This window comes from Podarcis vaucheri, assembly GCF_965113315.1.
Source record: "Podarcis vaucheri genome assembly, chromosome: 10".
In the NCBI taxonomy this organism is placed as follows: Eukaryota; Metazoa; Chordata; class Lepidosauria; order Squamata; family Lacertidae; genus Podarcis; species Podarcis vaucheri.
In genome coordinates this window covers 6,654,004-6,674,465 of record NC_138748.1, presented here as the reverse complement: position 1 = coordinate 6,674,465, position 20,462 = coordinate 6,654,004, and the positions used below count along the sequence as shown (strand labels likewise).

The following is a 20,462-nucleotide window of genomic DNA, read 5'->3' as shown; positions in this document are numbered from 1 at the left end:
CCACGAGGACTCACAGGCCACCACAGCTTCTGTTGCCAGTTCCTGTCACTGCCGTGAGGCCTTGCATACCGCCACCATTACTGCTGCCACTTTTTGTTGCTGCCGTGAGGCCTTGCAGGCTACTGTTCTTCCACTGCTGCCACGAAGCCTCGTAGTCCGCCACCACCATCACTCTCTCTGCAAGGCTTCACAGGCCACCACTGTTTGTGCCGTCACTGTGAGGCCACGCAGGCTGCCACCGCTACTGCCGCCAACTCCCATTGCCGCCACGAAGCCTTGTAGGCTGCTGCCATTACTGCCGCCACTTTTTTTGTTTGCTGATGAAACTGAGGGTGTGATGATTGATAATATTGTCATTTATTCTTTTTGGACCCCTAAGTGGTAGCAGTTGTCAGGACATTGTCCTGTTCACTTCTGTATAGTTCCATCCTTATTTCAGACTGTGGTAGATTGCAATGTTTAGCTACTGATAACATTGCGGTGTTTAGCTGGTGAGTTATTGTGATGTTGAAAACCACATATCACCTAGCCCTTACACACATTGTGATTCGCAATATATTGCCAGCTCAAATATTATGAAACAATTATCATGATGTGAACTTCAAACTGGTTTTGGACAATATATCTCCCAGCCCTAGTTCTGGCTCATCACATGTGACAGCATAGTATGTATAAGACCACCCCATGCCCTTTTCCTGACACCTCCGGGTTCACAGCGATGAAGAAGACCTATTATTGTGTGTGCATTGTTTGTATAGCCACAATATTATATTTGAAAAAAGCTTTCATATATGTGATAGCTCATTCAATTCCACTATTTTTATACCAAAATTATCACCAAATGTCTTCACTTGCTTAAAAAGAGCAAATATCAGAAAATGAAGTCTAAACCATGGATGGGCCAACTGCAGTACAGCATGATCTACATTATTGTTATTTTACTAGAAATTATTCATCTCCTAATGTGTTTTAACTAGTTTATGAAATAAGAGTGAATGTTCAAGATTCCTTAGTAATTAACCTTAATTAAGGCATTAATTGATCATTCTAAGAGTGACCCTCAGTATGCACTCTTGCCTAAGAACTACCTTTCTGGATCAGACCAAGGTCACCCTAGTAGAGGCAACAACCGTTTTCCATGCATCCAGTTGACGTGCAACCACGATTGCGCTCATTGTGGTGACCCAGAAGTGGCTGGGAAAGGGGCAAGGCGGGGGTATAATGGGGTGGAGCAGGGCAGAGAGGCTTTATGCATGCTGAGCCAATGCATATGGGGGTCAGGAACGTAACCCCCGTGCAAATCAGCCATTGCCTTTATTGCAGTCTTGGCAAGAATGCTAGGCACTACAAAGTAGGCTGGCACTACAAGATAATTCAACAGATACTGGCTTACAACTTCCCACTTGCAACTGAAGTATTATTAATTCACATGCTTGCAAAGCTTTATAAACTGCTTAACATTTAAAATGTGGTGTGCAAAAAAAGAAAAAACACGTAACACAAAATCAATATAAATCACAGTATAATGATTTCACACATTTCAGGTAACCAGCAGTGTTCATAATGAACAAAAATTAATCTGGGAAAGCCTGGTGAAAAGAAATGCTTTTAGCAGGCACCAAAGACACATAAACATAAAATTGCACATGCTCATAAGAGCATCTGGCTTTAAGACAGTCCTGAATAAAGGGAACACTGTGTCTCTTTACCCCCTCTTCATTAACATTTTAGAAAAGCAACACACAATGTGATGTCTCACCCACTTAAGTAAAGGTACCCCTGCCCGTACGGGCCAGTCTTGACAGACTCTAGGGTTGTGCGCTCATCTCACTCTATAGGCCAGCGCTGTCCGCAGACACTTCCAGGTCACGTGGCCAGCGTGACAAGCTGCATCTGGAGAGCCAGCGCAGCACACGGAACACCGTTTACCTTCCTGCTGGTAAGCGGTCCCTATTTATCTACTTGGACCCAGGGGTGCTTTCGAACTGCTAGGTTGGCAGGCGCTGGGACCGAACGACGGGAGCGCACCCCGCCGCGGGGATTTGAACCGCCGACCATGCGATCGGCAAGTCCTAGGCGTTGAGGTTTTACCCACAGCGCCACCCGCGTCCCACTCTCACCCACTTACTCCATCTCAATTTTGTAAACTTGGTGCAAGGAGGTGCAAATGGTAATGATGTCACATCATGCATTATATGCATGGCATGTTACAAAGAGAGAGAGAGCTGTCCTGTCTGGTGTGGCCCTAAGCAACTGAAAATCTCTGTACTATGAAGATGCTCAAGCTGTTAGTCTGTCAATTTCCCCACCAGGCTAGAAACACAGACTTTTAGCTCTATTTGCCGCTGCCCTACATACAACGCTATCAGCACAGCAGTTTGAAACATCTTCTTGGCAGTAAAGCAAAGGCATGTTAGAGAGACCTGCATCAAGGGGATGAGCGTTTTCACCAGCCTTGTCCTACCAGCACCACCGCAGAGCCTCAAAACACCCTGCTGTCTAGATGACAATCCTGGAAGAAGGGATGTTTGATGTAAAGAGACCAAAATCCACGCAATAAATGCTTGTGAGAGTTTAAAGGAGAAGTAGAAGTTGTTTCCTTCCTGGTGAGAAATGGAAAATGAACTGAGATATGAGAAGCTGGCAAGACATGTGGGGGGGGGAGAGAGAGAAATGAGAATTGTGGCTGACATCCAGCGTGTGTAAGTTAATTGTAGTGAGCCCTTATTTGGCCTACCACTCTTTCTAATTCTGTTTCTAATTAATTAGTTTATTTTTACTGTTTCATACAATATTGCAGGGATGTCCAATTTATCATTGCAGGGCGTTCCTAGTGGATCTCCTGATCCTGGTAGATTGATCCAAAAATAAGTAATTAAGGAAGGAAGGAATGGAAAAGCTCAACAACCTTGATTATTCCTCCCCAATGGTAGATCACTGCCAGTGTTTTTAGAGTGGGAATAGATCGCAGTCTCTTGGGAGTTGGACATACCTGCAATATTATATTGATCGGTGTTTTCAATGAAGGACTTATTGTCATTTGCAATTGTTCTTATTTTTAAATTGTTATTGCTGTTGATTAGGTATATTGTCAGCCACTGGGCATTAATGACTTTTTAAATGCTTCTTGTATGGACTGGGACTTTCCTAATCAACTATTGTCTTTTTGGATCTGTGCTTTGATGTGTTCCTTGGAGCAGACTCTCTCACATACCTCCTGCTTTTTCTCCTAAAGCAGCCTATAGAGCAGCTCTGACACCCACTTACCTCTCTGTATGCTTCCTTCTGTGTCCCTCTGCAAATTTTGTTTTTACAATAGTGGGCCCCCCTAAATTACTGTGATGATTCATTGTTCTCCAAAAGCATAGTTAGCTAGTTATACTAGTTTAAAGATTCATCTGTATAATGGATTAACGCCATGCATGATGGAAGGCTGATCTACACATGCTAAAATATTAGGTTATAACTGCATAAATGTAGGTTATGTACTTGGGATAGATTCTGCACTTGGTGACATATCTGTACCTGTCTGTGTGAAGAGATATGCAGAACAGATGTGGATAACTCCTTTTCCTAGAGATTTAACAATAGATAATCTGAGGGGGGGGGTTTATAGTCTTCTCTGTATGGTTTGGCTTTGGAAGCCAGGCCAAAGTCACTAAAGTGCTGGGATTCTAACATATGTTTTGTTTAAAAGAAGATTTAGATTGTTTTCTATCCATTGTTTGTTCTTCAAAATGGTTGATGATCGTGAGACTTTTAGAAGGGGTGGCTAAGAAATTGACATTTTAAAGTTACATCAAGAGACTACCTAAACCTACAATAACCGCAAGTAAAATTACTCATAACAAGAAGCCACAGATTTAAAATCCAAATTCATTTAGCTCATGAGTAGGCAAACTAAGGCCCAGGGGCCGGATCCAGCCCAATCGCCTTCTAAATCTGGCCCGCGGATGGTCCAGGAATCAGCATATTTTTACATGAGTAGAATGTGTCCTTTTATTTAAAATGCATCTCTGGGTTATTTGTGGGGCATAGGAATTCATTAGTATTTTTTTTCAAAATATAGTCCGCCCCCCACAAGGTCTGAGGGACAGTGGACAGGCCCCCTGCTGAAAAAGTCTGCTGACCCCTAATTTAGCTCCTGGTGAACAATAATACTAAATCCTCAAGTCAATGAATGCTATGTGTCAAGGAAAAATGAATTATCTAGATGTGAATGCTGGTTTCTGATGTTTTACAACATCAATCTCTGAGAAGAAAAAGATCAGCTCGGCCACAGCATCAGAAAAACTCTGGTGTCACATAGAGTTCCTACTGAACATGGGCTTCCCATTCAGGGCAATATCAAAGCAGTGGTACATATGCAATAGGAATAGGTAATTTTCAATCAACAGCCAAAGCCACTGCATATTTAGGAAATTGGGCTTTCATGGGAATCTCAGAACTCTGGAGTGGGGCATATAAAATCTATAAATCAAAAGACAAGGCATATACTTCACCGGGGGGAGGGGGGACTATATGTCATGGAAGGAAACTGCTTTGCATATGAAATATACAATTACAGTAAGAAAGTAAACTCTTGGAGAATTGTTATAACTCAGTGGCTGAGCAGTTACTTTGTGTTTAAGGTCCCAGGTTCAATTCCTACCATCAAGTAAGGCTGAGACTTGGCAAGAGTCCTGTCTGAACAGCAGAAAATACCAAGCTACTAGATCAATGGTCAGACTCCCTATAAGGCAGCTTCCTATGTTCCTGTACCTATGTCATTTAAGACAGAAACATCTTTTTTAGGTCCACCACTGCACTGTTGTATTAAAATTGACCACAATATTCAACATATTATGTTGGGCTGCTTTACCTAATTTTCAGTGAAGGCACAGACTTTTTATTCAATGCTATCTATCTATCTATCTATCTATCTATCTATCTATCTATCTATCATCTATCTATCATCTATCTATCTATATTAGTCTGATATGATATTTGTTATTTAAGTCCTTTTTTTAAGGCCAAGAACTCAATATTTGCCAACAGATAGAATGGTAACACAAACTAGCACTATGTACATAGCCTCCCCAGGAACAAGGAACATTCTGGTCCCACCATCAATGTATCAAATAAGTTAACCTATTTTTATTGCTTTATTATTTCATTTACCTAAATCAGGTAAAATGAGTCACTGACAAATGCAAAAAATAATACGCACTTGCTCCAAATCTCTAAAGTAGCATAGTAGTACTTGCTATGCTGCTACCTATTTCAACTATATAAAATCCACAAACACAGCTAACACATCTAAAAAGAAGACACTGACACACAGCTAGCTTGTAAAAGGTTCAAATGGAGCAGAAGTGAGAAACTGACGGTAGAAGTGTGAGCTACAGCAGAATCATCATCATAAACAGAGATGCAAGGGCTCCCTGTTACGCATATTTCTAGATATAACTGTGGTTTTTCAAGTCATACTGCTTCTGAGTACACTTCCCAAAATGCACTTTAGGGTTGCCATATTTCAAGAGGTCTGGATATAAAGAGTTTTTGAGCTTTTTTAGCACAATCGCCTGATAGCTCCGCCGCCGCCGCTAAACCACAACCTGAACCAGAGAAGCCCACAACCAATTTTAAAAACAACAGCAAAATCCAGGACATTTGCTTTAAAATGTAGAATTCCCCCTAGATGGGCATGTAGGACCCCCAAAAGAGGCCATGTCCAGGAATTCCCGGATGTATGGCAACTCTAATTTAGGCTGTCATGGAGCCATCTATGACAGTGCAGACACACCTGATTTGTAACCATAGTCTGTTAAAACAAGACTAAAATCAACAGGCAACCTGGCAGAATCTACTCGCCTTGAAAAGGGTAAGGTATAGCTAGGCCAATACATACTATGCAATGTGTAGGTACAGCAACACAAAGAAACTCTCAGAATTATCTGGCAAAGGCAACCTTCTGCAATGCAGGCTTGTTGTTTAATCGTTTAGTCATGTCCAACTCTTCGTGACCCTATAGACCAGAGCACACCAGGCTCTAAATGCAGGCTATAAACTTGCTAAATATCCAAGGACAATTCCAAACTCCAAAGCAAGCATGGGAAGATGCAATAACTAACTTTGCATAGCTCATAACTGCACTCAAACAGCTACTTAAGATCACCCACTTAGTCAGTAGTGGAATTTCAATCTATAGCTCCCCAAAAGCCAAGGCTGATCTCTTGCCTTCAAAACCAAGATGCCTGCTGAGTAAACAACTTCACATAATTCAAGCAATCCAGCCTAGTTAACACACTACCCATTAAGAACACCTGCTTGCTTACTTAGGATGAAATTCTTGGGAATAAGCACTGCGGAAATCTATATGGCTTACTTCCAAGTAAGGAGGCTCAGTCCTGGGGTGTTGTAAGGGAAGAGATCTGACAGGCTGGCTCTCTTCTAATCTAAATATGCTAGAGGCCAAAGGTCAATTTTGTAAGCCGCTAAAACATCAGAGAAACATTTTTTTACTGTTTAGGCAACTGAATGTAGTGAAGCAGATCCGCAAATCATTAAAAATGTATCATTTTAATTGTCTGTGCTTAAAGAGTTCAAACAAGTTACTGTAAAACAAAATTAAACATTCAGTAATTTTGTTTCTGTGGGGAACCTGACAACTGATTTGCAATAATGTTCAAGAAAAATGTGTGCTCAGACACTTTTAACCACCATAGTAGGAGGGTCAATGCCCTACCTACACATCTCACACTGTGATTTTACTCTGACAGCACTTAATTCCAAGAGAGAAATGCCCAAACGGCCACATGGCCCCAGTCAAGGTCATGATGTTTTAATTAACTGTCTGCAGTGAAACATTTTATAGAGGGGTTCACTGATAAATGTATGCAAAAATTATGATAATGACTTAATTAACCTTGATCTGACATGTCTCAGAACAGAACAAGAACAAAGTTACAAAAACAGACATCATTCATTGGCTATGACTCTTTGTTCTGTACACTGTTTGGAGAAAACAATTCACTGGGAGTAAACTTTTAATATAGGGCCTCTGTACTTCAAATAAGGAGGAGGGTAGAAACTAAATTGGATTGTGTTTTTAAAGATCCATTTGGCCATATATAAACTGGACAAGGCTTCCTTCTATAAGAAGGCTAAGCTAAGTCATTCAATTCCCTGCAGAGGAGTTGCCAGCTGTTCCCTAATCTAAGAGCATTTGCACTGAAACTGTCTTATGAATGTAGTTTGCATAGAAACTGGTGCCCAAATTCTCAATTTTATGTGATTTGCACATGGTGTAAATAAACCCCATAAAATGTCAATGGCCTACATATGTTTTAAATATTACAGATAGGAATGCATTGCTACCCTAAGAAGGACTTCAATTCCAAAACAGATAAAATTTAACGATGAGCGATGGGGTGAACCAGGATAATGTGTATATCAACTAGACTTGTTTTTCCCCCCTGTAAGGAAGCTGAGTCATGTATCTTACTCCCTTTGGAGGAGCTGCCAGCTGAAGGACGTTGAAGAACAGCACCAGTTACTGTAAGGAACAAATTAAGGCATATACAGTCATAAGATTCTGATATAATCATATTGCAGTTCCAACTATGGACAAAACTGCAAGTTATCTTAAAAAATAATTCCATAATTTTGCAGCTAGGTAAAAAGGAATGACAGCTAAAATCAGTTTTAGCCTATTTGTCAATAATATTATCTGCCTTTTTAATTGGTAGGAGATATCTGAAAAGATGAGTTTTGGTATGTAGTCACATACATGTAAATCCCACTGAGGTCAGTAACAATCAATGTGCAGGACAGCAGTAATGGGATCTCAAGTTCTTATCAACTCTGTTTTACAAAATAAAACTTTTTCCACTTTGTTTCCCTTTCTTTCCATATAATTTTTTCCCCTGCAACATTTATATACTGCTTAATTATTTGTATTTCTAAGTATTGTTCATAAAAAAACTATCCACGGAAAATTATAATATCTATAATAACACCAAGCACTATCTAAAAATTCCTGCTGGAACAAGAAAGTTGTGCATGTGCAGTTCAGCAAGGAGGGTGCCTGTCTAATCTCAGTTCCATAGAGTTGAGCCCTCAGCACTGAATGCACAGTTTTCCATGCCTTCATACCTTCTGGACTGTACAAAGTACCCAAGTGACAAGTTTGCTGCACAGAAATCAAAACATGGTCGTTTTAGCGGTATGACTTTAGTAGATGAGACAAAGCAGTAAAATTGCAAGTGCCTGATTCAAACTTTGGATCAGATCCATCATCTGAGGCATGCAAAAACACAAAAATCATTGAAAGTAATTAGCCAAAGAGAATACCTAAACTTTGCCACTGGACATTAAGCTGGAGAAGGAAAGCCATCTGTTACACTTTGCCATTAATATTCTGTTTATCATTCGAAATTGGTAGTAGTGGAATATTGCTTTTGACAGATTAGCATTACTTGTCCTACCAGTGTATTTCTGAGAACATGACCACACTGCAAATTCAAAGCAGTTTAACCCACGAGAGTTTTCTCTGTGGACCTTAGGAATTATTCTTTAACAAGTCCTGGGGATCTCTTAAGAGAATTCATAACAACATCGCTAAGCTACAATTACGAGGGTTCCAAAGATAAAGCCGTAACAATTAAATATTGCATAAACCAGTTTACATGTATAATGTAACTGTTGCTTCCAGGGGACCTGTTTTATTTAACATTCATTCTTATTTGTTTGCAGGGAAGGCATACACCACCATACCAAACAACTGTTATCTCACACTTTCCAGTGCATTTGAGAGCCAGTGTGGTGTAGTGGTTAAGAGCGGTAGTCTCGTAATCTGGGGAACCAGGTTCGCGTCTCCGCTCCTCCACATGCAGCTGCTGGGTGACCTTGGACTAGTCACGCTTCTTTGAAGTCTCTCAGCCCCACTCACCTCACAGAGTATTTGTTGTGGGGGAGGAAGGGAAAGGAGAATGTTAGCCGCTTTGAGACTCCTTAAAGGGAGTGAAAGGCGGGATATCAAATCCAAACTCTTCCTCTTCTTCTATTTCTCCATCACTTTCCTTAGTGCAAGAAGTTGGGACGGGAGGGAGGAGAGCAGGCTTGTTGTACAAGAACACCAAATCCATTCTACTAGCACAATCTGAATCTCCCTTAATGTTATTCAGTGCCACTTACAAAATAGTGGGAGCCTGGAAGTGGCCAGTCTTCCTCATTCAGCAGTTGTTAACCTAATTCATGGGTTATCACTGTGCATATTTATTTCAATGCACTGTAAATAACTTCTATTGTTTATATCTGTTTTTAATTAATTTAGGGCTCCAAGATTTGAGGGCAGCTTTCCGCTACATATTTGATATTTATTTATTCTGGAATGGAGAGGGAAGACTCCACACCTTACCCACCCTTTTCTGTGTCAACGCTAAGTATTTCTTAACATGGATTTAGCTTCCTTAACAAACCACCCTACCTTAAAATGTGAAGCATAGCAGTACAACTCTAGAAAAGGGATGGCAACCTATGGCGCTTTGGGTGTTGCTGGACTCCAAACCCCATGAGCCGTGATGAGCACGGCCTCAGTCAGAGATGATGCGTGTTTGGGAATGCAAGGAAGGCCACAGATTTCCTATCCCTCCCCCATAATTGCAGCATTGGCACTAAACCGATGGATTTTAGCTAGCTTTCCAATAAAGCTTTCATCTGTTGGGCTGCTTAAATGCTCCTCATGAGCAGCAAAGCCGTTCCCTGCAAACCTTCTCTTGCAATCTTGCATTGCAACCGCCACCTTCTTTGAAGCTACCAATCAATGACAACGAAGCACCTTCAAGCCTGTTCTCGGTACCCCAATTCCCCCTAGGTTTAAACATGACTTTCTGCTGTCTTTAAACAAAAATAAAAAACAGGAACACTATTTTAGCATGTCAGAGGACTTGTTTTCGACCCAAGAAACCCCTCGGCTGATTTTCGTAGAGGTGAGAAGCTTGTGGTGGTCAAGGACTTGGCACGCAGCAGCCCAGCCCGCGCCTTCAGGGGAACACGCCCCGCGCCTTGTGCAGATCTTGGGGGAAACCCAGCTGATGAGCTAAGTCCCGCCCCGGCTTTCGCCCCGCCCTCCTATTGGCTGAAACGCCACACTCGGAATAATAACAATCGTCCTCCCAAGCGATTGGCACGCTCGCCTTGGCACGTTGCGGCGCCTTAGCGCAGGCTGGTCCCCGGCGCGGCTACTACGACTCCCCGGGAGGGTTAGTCACCGGGGATGCTTTCCAGGGAAGCCTCGTTATTGCAGAGCTGTCATCATGTTTAGCCACACTTCTCCCCCTCCTTCCTTCCTTCCTTCCTCTTTCTTCCATGGCACGCGTAGGTGCCACCGCTCCCCTTGCCAGGAGAGAAGATTCCCTGGAATACCTTCCTTCTACTCGCGTCCCGGGCTGAAAATGGGTGTGTGGCGGGGAGGGGAGTGTCGGCGCCGAGGCTTAAGTCTGCCCTGGATCCATGCTGCCCTTCCTCGTAGAGCCAGATCCCAGCCCTCAGCGGGATCCACTTTCAGGTAACGGTGCATCGGCTGGCAGCCTGACAGCCCTTTCACAGGCATGTTTACTCAGCACCGAGTACAGGAAAGGAGCTTACTCCCAAGTAAGTGTGGATAGCCCTGCATCTGTCCTGAGCAAAAAGGTGAGAGAGGAAAAGGTGGCGCTCTGCACTTGCTCAGAAGCACTCGCTTTTTTTGATATCCCAGGACGCAGCTTTGGCGGAGGGGGGCAGATTCCGGGCTGCGCATCCCTGGCTTGCCAGCCCTTTCCCCGCCGGCCTGCTCCCTCTTCAGTCCCAGCTGGGCCCGGCCGAACTTTCTCCGCTCCCCGCGGCTCTCCAGGCGCTCCGCCGCTGACGCACATTTAATTCTGCCGTGCAGCACACCAGACACGCAGCGCGATCCAGGAAGGCTGTGCGCCGCCGCCGCCGCCGCCCCTTCCCCAGCCGCAGGAAGGGGGTCGGGGCGCCGCGGGGACGGCGGCGGCCAAACTGCCCCGAAGCGGAGAAGTTGCCGCGCCTCGCCCCCCGCCGTCTTCGCCTTCCTCTTCGGGGCCCTTCGCCCGCCAACCCCCTCCCCTCGCCCGGCGCTTACCTTGCTTGACGCACTTGAGCCGGATGGGGTCCTTGCAGTGCTTGATCACGGCCAGCACATCCCGGATGGTGAGCCCGGCCACGGGGGTCTCGTTCACCTCCAGCAGCAGCTCCTCGGGCACCAGCTTGCCTCCGCTCTCGTAGACCACCTTGCCGGGCTTGACCTCCCCCAGGTACGGGAACTGCCCGTTCTCGGCGCCTCCCTTCAGCTCGAAGCCCAGCTGGCCCTCCTGGCTCCTCACGATGACACACTCATGGACCCGGCTCGTCCAGTGGCTTTTCTTCTTCAAGCCCTTGGACATTGCCGTGAGGGGGAAAGGGATGGGCGCTTCTCCCTCGCCTGCCTGCCTGCCGCCCGCCTCCCTCCTCTCGCTCGCTCTCCTTTGCCTCGGGGTGTCCTTGGAGTTTCCTTTCGCTCGTGTGGGGCTGGCGAGGAGGAGGCAGGCTGCCGAGAGGGGCGGGCGAGGGGGCTACTCCCGCCTGCCGTCTGGGCCGGCGGAGAGCCGGGAGGATGGAGCGGGGCGAGGGACGGGGCTGAGGCGGCGGCGGCGGCGGCGGCTTCCCCCCCTCTCTGCCGCTCTAGCTGCGAGGGCGCGGGGAACTGCTGGCCATGGCAGCTGCGGCAGCCAGGACGCTGCGTGTGCGAGAGAGAGGGAGAGTACGGACTAGTTTTACAGTAACTGGATGGCGAGCCTGAGGGGGGAGAGCGAGAGGGCGGGCTGCGTGTGGATGCTGCTGCTGGAGTAGTAGGAGGCGGCGGCGGCGGCGTGGATGTGTGCGGGGGGGGGGGGGACGCGTCTGCCTGCCTGCCTGCCTGGCTCGCGCACTCGCTCTCCTCAGACGGAGCCTCTGACCCGGTAGTGAAGGCCGAGAGGGAGGCTGGCTTGCCGGGCAAAAGCAGCAGGGAAGGGAGGGAAGGGAAGGGAAGCGAAGGGAGAAGGCGGGGAGCAGCCAGCGGTGGGTGGGGAGGGAGGAGAGAAGACGGACCCGCCGCCGCTGCCGAGGCAGGCACGGCCAAGCGCCGCCAGGCTGAGGAAAACGGCGCCTCAGGCTCCGGCGCGCGCGCGCTCTCTCTCTCGGCGTCTCTCGCTCTCCCTCAGGTTTGGCGCGCTGGGCGAAGGAGACGTAGCCGCCCCCCCCCCCGCCGCCGCCGCGCGCACACGCACAGAACGGAGCCAGCCTCGCGCAAGCCCCGCGCGCTCCCTCTCGCCCCCGCGCTGCGCAAAGGCGCGATTCTGAAGGGAGCCGGCGAACCATCCAGGCCAAAGGATCCCGGAAGGGGGCAGATGGCCCCAGCCATAGGAGCCAACTCCCAGGGGCCGCAGTCCCTTCACACACACACCCATAAAATATTTGAGGGGGCCAGTCCCCCCAAAAAAAAGTTGATGGGCATTGCCATTCCAGTGGCAATGTGATCGGTTATGCAGGGCAAGGTTTCCTGAGACCCTCCCATATTTTATTCAAGTTGGCCCCCCTGACCCTAGCATTGCTTTGGCTCTGCCAGTTGCTGCAAACCGGGAGGGGGGGCTGCTCTTGGGCTCCGATCCTGCTTGCTGGTTTCCCCACTGTGAGAACAGGATGCCCGACTAGGTCTTATGTCTGGTTTTCTGCAGGGGTTGGCTCCAAGGCCAACTCTTTATATTTTTCCCTTTTCCCTTTCTGCAGGTCAAAATCAGCCATTGCATCTGAAAGCAGGTTGGTCACCACTTGGGATCTCTGAATCCTCCACACCCCCAAGATGCTTCAATTGCCTCATTGCTGTGAGGCAATCTCATAATCTCACACAATCTCATATGGCGTGTAACTTTGCCTTTTGCTGCTGCCTGTCCAGTCCAACACAAAGTAGGGGATGGGTTTTAATAGATAGGAGAGGATATAGTAATTTAGCCCTCCAGGTGTAAGTTAAACATACAAAGAGATCAGAGAAAGGACCTAGGCAACTCATAAATATGTTTCCAGCTACAAGAATATAGGCATGGAATTAATGGATGTGCCAGTTGGCCTTCATTACTCATACATATTTCCTTTGAATAGACTGTGTGTGTGTGTGTGTGTGTGTGTGTGGACTGATAATAATAATAATTTTTTATTTGTACCCCACCCATTTGGCTGGGTTTCCCCAGTCACTCTGGGCGGCTTCCAACAAAGATTAAAAATACATCAAAATGTCATTAAAAACTTCCCTTCAGATGTTTTCTAAATTTCAGGTAGTTGTTTATCTCTTTGACATCTGATGGGAGGGCGTTCCACAGGGTGGGTGCCACTACTGAGAAGGCCCTCTGTCTGGTTCCCTGTAACTTGGCTTCTCGCAATGAGGGAACCGCCAGAAGGCCCTTGGCGCTGGACCTCAGTGTCCGGGCAGAATGATGGGGGGTGGCGACGCTCCTTCAAGTATACCGGACTGAGGCCGTTAGAGCTTTAAAAGTCAACACCAACACTTTGAATTGTGCTCGGAAACATACTGGGAGCCAATGTAGGTCTTTCAAGACTAGTGTTATGTGGTCTCAGCAGCCACTCCCAGTCCCCAGTCTACCTGCCGCATTCTGGATTAGTTGTAGTTTCCGGGTCATCTTCAAAGGTAGCCCCATGTGGAGCGCATTGCAGTAGTCCAAGTGGGAGATAACTAGAGCATGCACCACTCTGGCAAGACAGTCCAGGGGCATGTGTACCAGATGGAGCTGGTAGACAGCTGCCCTGGATGCAGATTTGACCTGTGCCTCCATGGACAACTGTGAGTCCAGAATGACTCCCAGGCTGCACACCTGGTCCTTCAGGGGCACAGTTATCCCATTCAGGACCAGGGAGTCCTCCACACCTGCCCACCCCCTGTCCCCCAAAAACAGTACTGGCTTCTGCTGTTTGCTGCCTTGTTCTTTTTTCCATAGCTGAACCTGGGAGTATTATTTTCCCCCTCATCCCTCCCTCCACACTCCTAAAGAGTCTTGCAAATCTGAATTGTTGCAGTGGAATCCATTGTTAAAGAAACAAAAATGTAGTGGCACCAGTGCTTTTTTTCCTAAAAAAAAAAAAAAAGTTTAGGGATACTCTCATTTTCCTTCTCATATTGAAATACTGCTCTTCAATGAGGCCAAACTTAGATTCACAAAATGTTTAGGGGTATGCGTACCCCCTGCTTACCCCCAGAAAAAAGCACTGAATGGCACCATTGTTGTTTTTTGTTGTTTTTAAAGTGATGGCTTTAAATGTGAAGGAAAGGTTACAGGAAGAAGAGAAGGAGGAAAACGTTCTCAAATGTGCTCTGACAAGTATCTTTTATAATAAATTTTCAAGAAAAGGGACTTATTTCCAAGTAGACTATAGAAGCTATATACAGTGGTGCCCCGCAAGACGAAATTAATTCGTTCCGCAAGTTTTGTCGTCTAGCGAATTTTTCATCTTGCGAATCACGAAATCCCATAGGAATGCATTGAAAATCAATTAATGCGTTCCTATGGTCAAAAAAAGTCCAAACAAAGCCAAATTTGGTACAACAACAGTTTATTAACTGCTCTTTAAAGTCACACATACTGTAAAGAGCAGTTCAAAAATTGAAGGGAAAATAAATTAACTTTATAAACAAAACATGTCTTTGTTTTTAGACAAAGGAAACAAAGTCGCGAGACGTTTTCGTCTTGCGAAGCAAGCCCATAGGTGAAATTCGTCTTGCGAGGCAAATCGAAAACGGAAAAACCTTTCATCTAGCGAGTTTTTTGTCTTGCGAGGCATTCGTCTTGCGAGGTACCACTGTATTGTCATGGCCTCTCCCAGATAAAAAATACACACATCTGATATTTAAGTCTATTGGCAAGAAAAACCTTTGCAGCAGCTTCCGTGGTGCTCCAGATACACACAACACATGCCTGCTTCTAGCCTAGAGACAGTGGTCCACCGGTCCGGGCCCTATGGAGCAGTTGCAGCAACAGTGGGGCCCCTCTGCTCCTTTGGCTTATATACCCTCCTGCGATGGGCTCCTTGCCCACCACCTGAGACGTTTCCTGCATGGAAGTCATTGCTGCTCTGCCCTTTTCAAGCCCCTCCTGGTTCCAGGAGACTGTGGGGTGGGGGAAGGTGGGGGATCTACTGAACCATCTGTTGCCTGAACTGTCCCTTCTTCCTCAGCTACATCCTGCACGCCCTCCTCTGCCTTCGACTGCCCTGACTCCCTCCTCTCGCCTTGTGGGTGGCATGACTGGTCATCACTCCCCTGCCTCTGCCACACACTGGCAGTCCCTGGCACATATACGTTTGTGGCTTAAAAGGCAGTGAGATCTTTTTCCCATGCTGGGTTTCAAGTCTATTTTTTTACCTTGTTATACACAGCAAAGAGGGGTGGAAATGCCCTCACCTGATGCCCCTTATTGATTTATTTCTCTGTTCCGAACCCCTATTCAATGGTGCTGTCATCTGCTCATGTACAACAGCTGCCTGAAGTGTGCATATCTTAGCTTAACCTCAGCTTATGTTTTCAAATTAGAAAATGTACTGAACTCTATTGTTTCTCAGGAAACTACAGGATACATGTCAATTGGGGCCAACATCATGTGTACTTGGTTTCAAACACTAATGGTGCACTAATGGTGCAACATCTTTACCAACGACTTGGATGATGGACTCAAGGGCATCCTGATCAAATTTGCAGATGACACCAAACTGGGAGGGGTGGCTAACACCCCAGAGGACAGGATCACACTTCAAAACGACCTTGACAGATTAGAGAACTGGGCCAAAACAAACAAGATGAATTTTAACAGGGAGAAATGTAAAGTATTGCACTTGGGCAAAAAAAATGAGAGGCACAAATACAAGATGGGTGACACCTGGCTTGAGAGCAGGACATGTGAAAAGGATCTAGGAGTCTTGGTTGACCACAAACTTGACATGAGCCAACAGTGTGACGCGGCAGCTAAAAAAGCCAATGCAATTCTGGGCTGCATCAATAGGAGTATAGCATCTAGATCAAGGGAAGTAATAGTGCCACTGTATTCTGCTCTGGTCAGACCTCACCTGGAGTACTGTGTCCAGTTCTGGGCACCACAGTTCAAGAAGGACACTGACAAACTGGAACGTGTCCAGAGGAGGGCAACCAAAATGGTCAAAGGCCTGGAAACGATGCCTTATGAGGAACGGCTAAGGGAGCTGGGCATGTTTAGCCTGGAGAAGAGGAGGTTAAGGGGTGATATGATAGCCATGTTCAAATATATAAAAGGATGTCACATAGAGGAGGGGGAAAGGTTGTTTTCTGCTGCTCCAGAAAAGTGGACACGGAGCAATGGATCCAAACTACAAGAAAGAAGATTCCACCTAAACATTAGAAAGAACTTCCTGACAGTAAGAGCTGTTTGACAGTGGAATTTGCTGCCAAGGAGTGTGGTGGAGTCTCCTACTTTGGAGGTCTTTAAGCAGAGGCTTGACAACCATATGTCAGGAGTGCTCTGATGGTGTTTCCTGCTTGGCAGGGGGTTGGACTCGATGGCCCTTGTGGTCTATTCCAACTCTATGATTCTATGATTCTAAGTGCAATGTATCTGATGGAAACAGCAAAGTAAACACAGTCTGGGATGCAATGAATACAAATACCGCAACCACCATCTCCACCCACTGAAGTACTAACCCTGCAAAAACAAATCATTAATTTGCCACTATGGAGTGAGTGGGGAAGGGGCTCCTGGGGTCCCATCTGGAATGCACATTCAACGTGTGCAGAGAAGACACAAGTGACTGATGGGAACTGAGCAGATTAAGAATTGCGCTGACATATGGAAATTGATTGGCAGTCTTAGCAATTTCATTACAGTTTAAGCACTTCAAATTATTTTTGTGTGTGGAATGTGTACTGGTTGCATTGAGTGATTTGTAGTAACAAGTGAGATGGGTGTGTATTTAGAGAATAATGAATGAGAACAGGAACATTTAAGGGGAAACAAAGAACAAAGACACTTTGATACAGCTTTCTACATGGGTGGAAACGTAGGTGTTAAGAGTCTAATTTCATGAAGGAGCTTGTAGGATTTGTAACCCAAATAGAGAACACTTAAAGAAAAGGAAAAGATTTTTTTTTAAAGAAATATTGAGGATGAAATTAATTTATACCAAGGAACAGGGCCAGAAGAACAGCAAAGGCCTCTATTTTCATAGTCCTCTGTAAATGTGTTTTGAATTGCAGCCTTTGAGGGCATCTATTCCCTGTCCTCCTGTCTGGGAGTGTCCCCCTCTAAAATCACCACACTAGGCTCCCCTCATCCAACAATAGCCTTCACATGAGCCGCCTGGCCTGAGGGCACTCAAACCCTTTTGCCCAGAAGCATGTAGGCTAGAGTAAATGTTCCCTGCTCAGGCTCCCTCAGCATGTGGAAAGGAATGATGTTCTCACTTCTGCTGGACCTGGGAACATGCCTTTTCTATCTTAATGTCCAACCAGCGACATATTTGCTCATTTGTTAGTCTTTCTGGGGTTTTTTTGAATGATACGCGGTCAGAAACTCTGGTTAATGCTTGACATGCCGTGCTTAATGACATCACAGCCCCCCCCACCCCCGGGTCTCAGGTTTGAGCCCTGAGATCTCAAGGTCTGGGATGCTCCTACACACTGATTATGAAGGAACAAGAAGCTCCAGGTTTTTACCTTCCTAGGCCTTGCTCAAAAAGGAAATTGCACATTCTTCTACCTGGGAGATGTGCAAGTTTCTGTTGTGTCAGGAGGATGTGCATCTCCTGGGTGGAAAAGATGAGAAAACTGGTTTTTTACTTAGCACCACCAAGTTTGATGGGACTGAGGGCTATTAAGGCTTCCAGTCTTTTTGCCAACAACCCCCCCCATAGTTATATGTTTCCCCCGCTTCCCACCCTGCCATCTGCATCCGTAGTGGGGTTGCCTTAGTCAGGGAAATGGACTGGGTCAGGCTGCTTTCAAAACTTATCCCTGCTCCCACTGTTCCTCCAAACTGAACATGGACTCCAGGCTTTAAATAGTGTAAGTAAGGAACATATTGGCTCCACTTGCATTCCAAAATCTGGTCCCTAGTTTGGAGGGGAAATCTCTTTAAAAATCTGTTCTCCCCTGCCATTCAGAAAAGTGTTCTTCCATTTTAAGGTTAGGAAGCTACACGGTCGTCTTTAAAGCCCCCAGTCTATGGCTTTACTCCACCCTATCCGTTTGTCAGGGGCAGACTTTGGACTTTGAAATTTCAGTGGCTCCCTGGGCAAGGCCAAAATTTGGCTCTGCCCCCCCCCACCTGTCATCTTCCGTTCTGCTGAGTTCACCATGTCATAGTTGTGACGCTCTGCTGCACTCCCTAGGCTCAGCAGTGGTGTAGCATGGGTTGTCAGCACCCGGGGCAAGGCAAGTAATTTGCGCCCCCTAACCCCCAGATGTTGCGCCTGGTGCGGCCGCCCCCCCTGCACCCCCCACGCTACGCCACTGAGGCTCAGCACCCATTGCAGCAGAACCTGTTGCGCTGCCCTAAATCCACCTCTGCCTTTGTCCACAGTCATGCTCCGCCAGGCCTCGGCTCATCATTCTCAGACACCAAGAGGGATGCTACTACCTTCAACAGCATCAACCTTTCTGCCCTTATCCCTGGACCTGCCTCAGAAAAGTTATATGGTGTGCTCCCCCCCCTTCCTCCAAACTCTTCCTTCCAAAGCACATCTATTGCTAATTCGTTAATTTAGTTAATTAATTAAACAGCTAATTGAACAATCCGCTTTACCACAACACAAACAGCTCCGTGAGATCCCACCTCTAGCTTAACTCATAGAGAAAGTTCTCACTGGGGGCCAATACGGTATGTTTGCTGTTTTATGTATCACTTTAATAATTAGTAGAAGATGCCTTTTATTTCCCAGTGCTTAAGCTTCCATATTACCTTAAACAAGCTTGGTTCATCAGGATTATTTGCGGTTCTCAGTACTTGTTTGAATCTGATTGCTGCTGATCTGACTATTATGCTGAATATCCTGTCTCTTAAATGGTGCCTACTCCCACTTTAAAGTGTTTCCATTAAAAAACCTATCAGCAACAACCTGAGCCTGCATAGAATATTAATTTGTAACAGGTATGATCGTTTAGATAATTACAGGCCTTTGATTCTGTTGTCAAAGGCGTGATGGATGTGCAACTATGGAGCTGTGGTGATTCATTGGGAAATAATAATTTCATGTAATGGAGGAATGCCTGCGTGCGCACCAGGGGCCACAATGCAACACAGAGGCAGGAGTGCTTAAGTAGGCCAGCACAATATTCTCTACTACACAATTTTCTGAACAGCAGAGGAGGGTACGGGGGGGGGGGGAGAGTAGTAGTGCTGTTTGAATTTCATGAAACTCTCCAATAATGTCATGTGAATGCTTAAAAATTAGCTTCTGCATTTCTAATTGTTGCCATTTCAGGAGAGCACCCTAGTTTTGAAAGATTCATCTGGAAAATAAAATAGTCCTAATCAGAGGAGTCTCATCAAAGTGAATAGACATGACTAACTTAGGCACATTAATTTCAAAGGGCAGAAATGAGTTAAATACCACTCATAGAGTTGTATTCAATGTAGTGCTAAGTTGCTTGTTCTGTTAGTGCAAGGATAACTTGAGCCCCATGTTGGGCACAGGATTCCTGCATTACGGGGGATTGGACTAGATGACCCTCGAGGTCCCTTCCAACTGTACCATTTTATGGTTTTGTGGTTTCCCCCCAAACCTCCAGAGCTGATGTGGGGAGGGCATGGGGCATGTGCAAGGGGAGGAGTCAAGAGAAAGTTGCATTGTGCAGATGTAAATCTTTGCACAAATGAAGCAATGCAGTAGGTTACTACCCAAGTGCTTGGAACTCTTTACAGGCTGGTCCTGGGCATGCCTACTCGAAAGTAAGGTCCACTGAGTTCAGTGGGGCTTACTTCTAAGAAAGCGTCCAGAGCCTTAAGTTGCAATCCTGACCCCAGTTACTTGCATGGAAGCCTCAATGAATTCAACGGGACTTACACCTGGGTAGACATGGTCAGGATTACATTGCTAGGCGGCTAACTTACCTTGATTGCAAAGTTGCCTCCAGACTGTCAGTATGTTGCAGGTGAGATTCAGTGGCATGCGGGCAAATTAAGTTTGCACAGATGAAAGTGGACTTGGCGCTCTTGCACAACAAACCCACTCCTTTAAAAAAATGACTTCTTTTCAATAAGGAAATTAATGGGGGAATGTGCTGGGAAGTGTGGGGTAACAACTGCTTGACACAATGTCATCTAACCTCCCCACAAACAAAGGCATGTTCAATAGACAGCCTGTGTCAGATAATCTCCCTGCCAATTTTGTGCAAACAAATCAGGATGAATGTTCATTAAACAGGTTGTTTA

The 20,462-nt window shown here is 45.9% G+C and overlaps 1 protein-coding gene and 1 long non-coding RNA gene across 18 annotated transcripts in view; one reads left to right on the top strand and one right to left on the bottom strand.

Moving 5' to 3' along the window:
- Positions 1-11,544, bottom strand: part of MAGI2 (membrane associated guanylate kinase, WW and PDZ domain containing 2) — a 621,598-nt gene extending 610,054 nt beyond the window's left edge. For all 17 annotated transcript variants that reach the window (XM_082239441.1, XM_082239452.1, XM_082239456.1 and 14 more), the window contains exon 1: positions 11,126-11,544. In XM_082239441.1, coding sequence (XP_082095567.1) covers positions 11,126-11,426 — 301 coding nt within the window. In that variant the 5' untranslated portion in view covers positions 11,427-11,544. The remainder of the gene's footprint in view (positions 1-11,125) is intronic.
- Positions 11,545-11,926: 382 nt separating this feature from the next.
- Positions 11,927-19,364, top strand: LOC309541779. Its single transcript, XR_014223923.1, has 3 exons — positions 11,927-11,981; positions 12,790-12,819; positions 18,612-19,364. It is a non-coding gene; the product is annotated as an uncharacterized lncRNA (long non-coding RNA).
- Positions 19,365-20,462: the final 1,098 nt, after the last annotated feature.